Source organism: Natator depressus, chromosome 20 (genome assembly GCF_965152275.1).
Source record: "Natator depressus isolate rNatDep1 chromosome 20, rNatDep2.hap1, whole genome shotgun sequence".
Lineage (NCBI taxonomy): Eukaryota > Metazoa > Chordata > Testudines > Cheloniidae > Natator > Natator depressus.
In genome coordinates this window covers 24,548,976-24,552,125 of record NC_134253.1, presented here as the reverse complement: position 1 = coordinate 24,552,125, position 3,150 = coordinate 24,548,976, and the positions used below count along the sequence as shown (strand labels likewise).

The 3,150-nt window shown below is 57.1% G+C and overlaps 1 protein-coding gene across 2 annotated transcripts; it reads left to right on the top strand.

Annotated features, from left to right (window-relative positions):
- Positions 1–1,126: 1,126 nt before the first annotated feature.
- On the top strand, positions 1,127–3,150 carry JUNB (JunB proto-oncogene, AP-1 transcription factor subunit). 2 transcript variants are annotated; one of them, XM_074934749.1, is made up of 2 exons: positions 1,147–1,251; positions 1,676–3,148. In XM_074934749.1, the coding sequence occupies exon 2, from the start codon at positions 1,717–1,719 to the stop codon at positions 2,566–2,568; it is 852 nt and encodes a 283-aa protein (XP_074790850.1). In that variant the 5' UTR covers positions 1,147–1,251; positions 1,676–1,716; the 3' UTR covers positions 2,569–3,148. The 2 variants fall into 2 exon arrangements, with proteins under 2 accessions (XP_074790849.1, XP_074790850.1); XM_074934748.1 differs by having other exon boundaries at positions 1,127–3,150.

The window sequence follows — 3,150 nt, the reverse complement described above, 5'->3', positions numbered from 1 at the left end:
GAGCTGTCTGGGCTAGCAGGGGGGCATTGTTGAGAGCCCCCCCCTACAGCCCAGCCCTTTTTAGGGGTGTCTGCCTGCAGATAGGGGGCCCCGGGGCTGGCGGGGAGGTCTTGGGTGAGTGTGTGCTGATGGAGGTCTTCAGGCATGCAAATGTTCACAAGTGTGTTTTGTCAGTGAGTTCATGTCTGTGCACACATGTGGGGGCCTGATCTGTGTGTTGTGTGTCTCTGAGTATGGCAGTGTGTGCGTCTCTGTGTTTCGACATGTGTGCATTGCTGTGTGCCTGGCTACGTTTCTTTGTGGTTGTGTGTTGCTGTGTCTGTATGTTTGTGTGTGTCTCTTATTGTGTGTGGTTGCGTGTCTATGTGTTGCTCTGTGTCTGTCTCTGTGAGCAGCTGTGTGTCTCTGTATGTTTGTGTGCTGCTGCTGTGTGGCTGTGTGTCTGTCTGTGTGGTTGTGTGTCTATCTGTGTGTGGCTGTGTGGCTGTCTCTATGGCCGCATGTGTGTATGTGTGTGTCTGTCTATGTGTGTGTGTGTGTGTGTGCCGCTGTGTGCGGCTGTCTCGCTGGCTGTGTGTCTCTGTGTGGTTGTGTCCATATGGTTGGGTGTGTTGTTGTGTGTCTGTCTCTGTCTGTGGTTGTGTGTCTCTGTCCCTCTGTGCCTGGTTGTGTGTCCCTGCGTGTCTGTCTGTCTCTATGGCCGTGTTTCTGTGACTGTCTGGGGCTGCATGCCCATCTCTATGTGTGGTTGTGTGACCGTTCATTTGGGTGTGTTGTCGTGTCTCTGTGTGTGATTGTGTGTACATTTGGGTGTGTTGTCGTCTCTGTGTGTGTGTGTGTCTCTATGGACGTGTCTCTAGGTCTGTCTGGGGCTGCGTGCCCATCGATGTGTGTGGTTGTGTCAAGAGGTTCGGGTGTGTTGTTGTGTATCTGTGCGTGGGTGTGTGTCTGTCTGTCTCGGTCCGTCTCTCTGGCCCCGCCCCCTGTGACGCGCAGCCCGGCCCCGAGCCGCGCGGGCCCTTCCCAGCAGACACGGGGCTGCCCGGCAGGCGGCGCCGCGGCCACGCCCCGCGCGTGGGGCTCCGGCGCGGCCCAATGGCGGCGCGTTTCCGCCCGCCGGGCCCTATAAAGGCTCGCGCGGCGCCGCCAGCAGCTGACTCAGAAGGGGACAGAGCCGGAGCGCGATCGGAGCCGCCTGCTGCGCCCATCCCCGTAGCGCCGAGCCTAGCGCAGCCGCGGAGCCCCCGCCCGGTACGGTACCCGCCGCCTGTCGCTTCCCACGGGGCTAGAGAGCAGGGAGCCGGGCCGATCGCCCGCCACGCGTGGGGGCTGCGCTCGGGGAGAAGAGCCCGGCCGGGGACCCCCCTGCTACGCAGCCAGGAGGAAGAGGAGCGAGGAAGCGGGAGCGTTTCTGGAAGTGAAACCGAGCCGTGGACTGGTCTCCGGGCGCCCTGGGAGGGGAGTGTGTTGGATCTGCCTTAACCCCCACCCCCTGCCCTGCCCAGTGAAACCAGCTTTCCTGCCTCTGGGATCTGCACCCCCTCTCCCTGGTGCCCCTCTATCTGTCTAGGCCGGGGTGCCGTGTGCTGATCTGGGGTCGCGTGGCTGATGTGTACCAAAATGGAACAGCCGTTCTATCATGATGACTCCTTTCTTTCCGGCTACGGGCGTGCAGAGCTGAGCGGGCCCCCGGACTACAAGGCGCTGAAGCAGAACATGGCTGTCAACCTCTCCGAGCCCTACCGGGGCCTCAAGGCACAGCTGCACCTCCGGGGCCAGGCGGCTGAGGAAGGAGGCGCCTTCTACGCCCCCGCCGGCCTCGCCGAGGCGGGGGCCAACTCTTCGCTCAAGCTGGCCTCGCCGGAGCTGGAGCGGCTCATCATTCAGAACAGCAACGGGGTGATCACCACCACGCCCACCCCGGGCCCCTATTTCTACCCCCGGGGGGCCACGGAGGAGCAGGAGGGCTTTGCCGACGGCTTTGTGAAGGCCCTGGACGACTTGCACAAAATGAACCACATGACCCCGCCCAACGTCTCCATCGGCGCAGCTGCCTCTGTGGCCAGCAGTGTCTACGGGGCCTCCCTCCATCAAGAGCCGCCCCCCGTCTACACCAACCTGACCAGCTACAACCCCAGCACAATGACCACCTCCTCCACCTACCCCACCGCCAACCTCAGCTACCTGCCCCAGACCCACGCCTATGGGGGTCACTCCTTGGCCACCTCCCTCCCATCCAGGGTGCAGGTGTTCAAGGAAGAGCCTCAGACTGTGCCAGATGTCCAGTCGCCCCCTGTGTCTCCCATCAACATGGAAGATCAGGAGAGGATCAAGGTGGAAAGGAAGCGGCTGAGGAACCGGCTGGCGGCTACCAAGTGCCGGAAGAGGAAGCTGGAAAGGATAGCCCGGCTGGAGGACAAAGTCAAGACGCTGAAGACTGAGAATGCGGGACTGTCCAACACGGCTAATGTCCTGAGAGATCAGGTGGCCCAACTCAAGCAGAAAGTCATGAATCACGTGAACAATGGTTGCCAGTTGCTTTTGACTGTTAAAATGCAATCCTTCTGAAACCCCCCCGAGCCCCATCTTATTTAAGAGACTTGCGTGTAACTGGACTCCCTGTTGGAAAGTTTACATGAACTTTAGCTGGACTTCTGTAGCGTTCTCATGAGTCAGACCAACCTCTGCATGCGACTTTGAAGATGATTCTCGGCCTCCTCCTGTTTGCTGATGGTTGTATTTTTATTTTATTTTTTTGGATGGGAGGGGGTTGTATTTTGCTCTCTGCTGGATTCAGAATATGTGCATATTGCCTAAAATTTGTGTATGTTGTGTGAGTGTATTTAAAAATGGAACAAACCAACAAACTTGTTGCATAGCTGGACAGTGCGGCAAGAGGTACTTTGGCAAGGAAACCGTGTAATAAGGGAACTGTGTGTCTGAATTAAGGGGCCAGGACTTTCCTTAACTTAAAACCAAACAAACAAAAGAATCTGATACTTGACATTGACAGATAAGAGAAACTGAGTGCCACACCATAGAACTGCCTCGCCCATGAAAGGAAATATGGCTTATTTACTTTACTTTTTTTGTGGTGTTTTTGTTTTGTTTTTTTAAAACAAAAGTCCTGGAATTTGTTGTGTTTTTAAA

Coding starts and splice junctions, on each gene's coding strand:
- JUNB (XM_074934748.1), top strand. CDS start 1,609: ATGTGTACCAAAATGGAACAGCCGTTCTATCATGATGACTCCTTTCTT.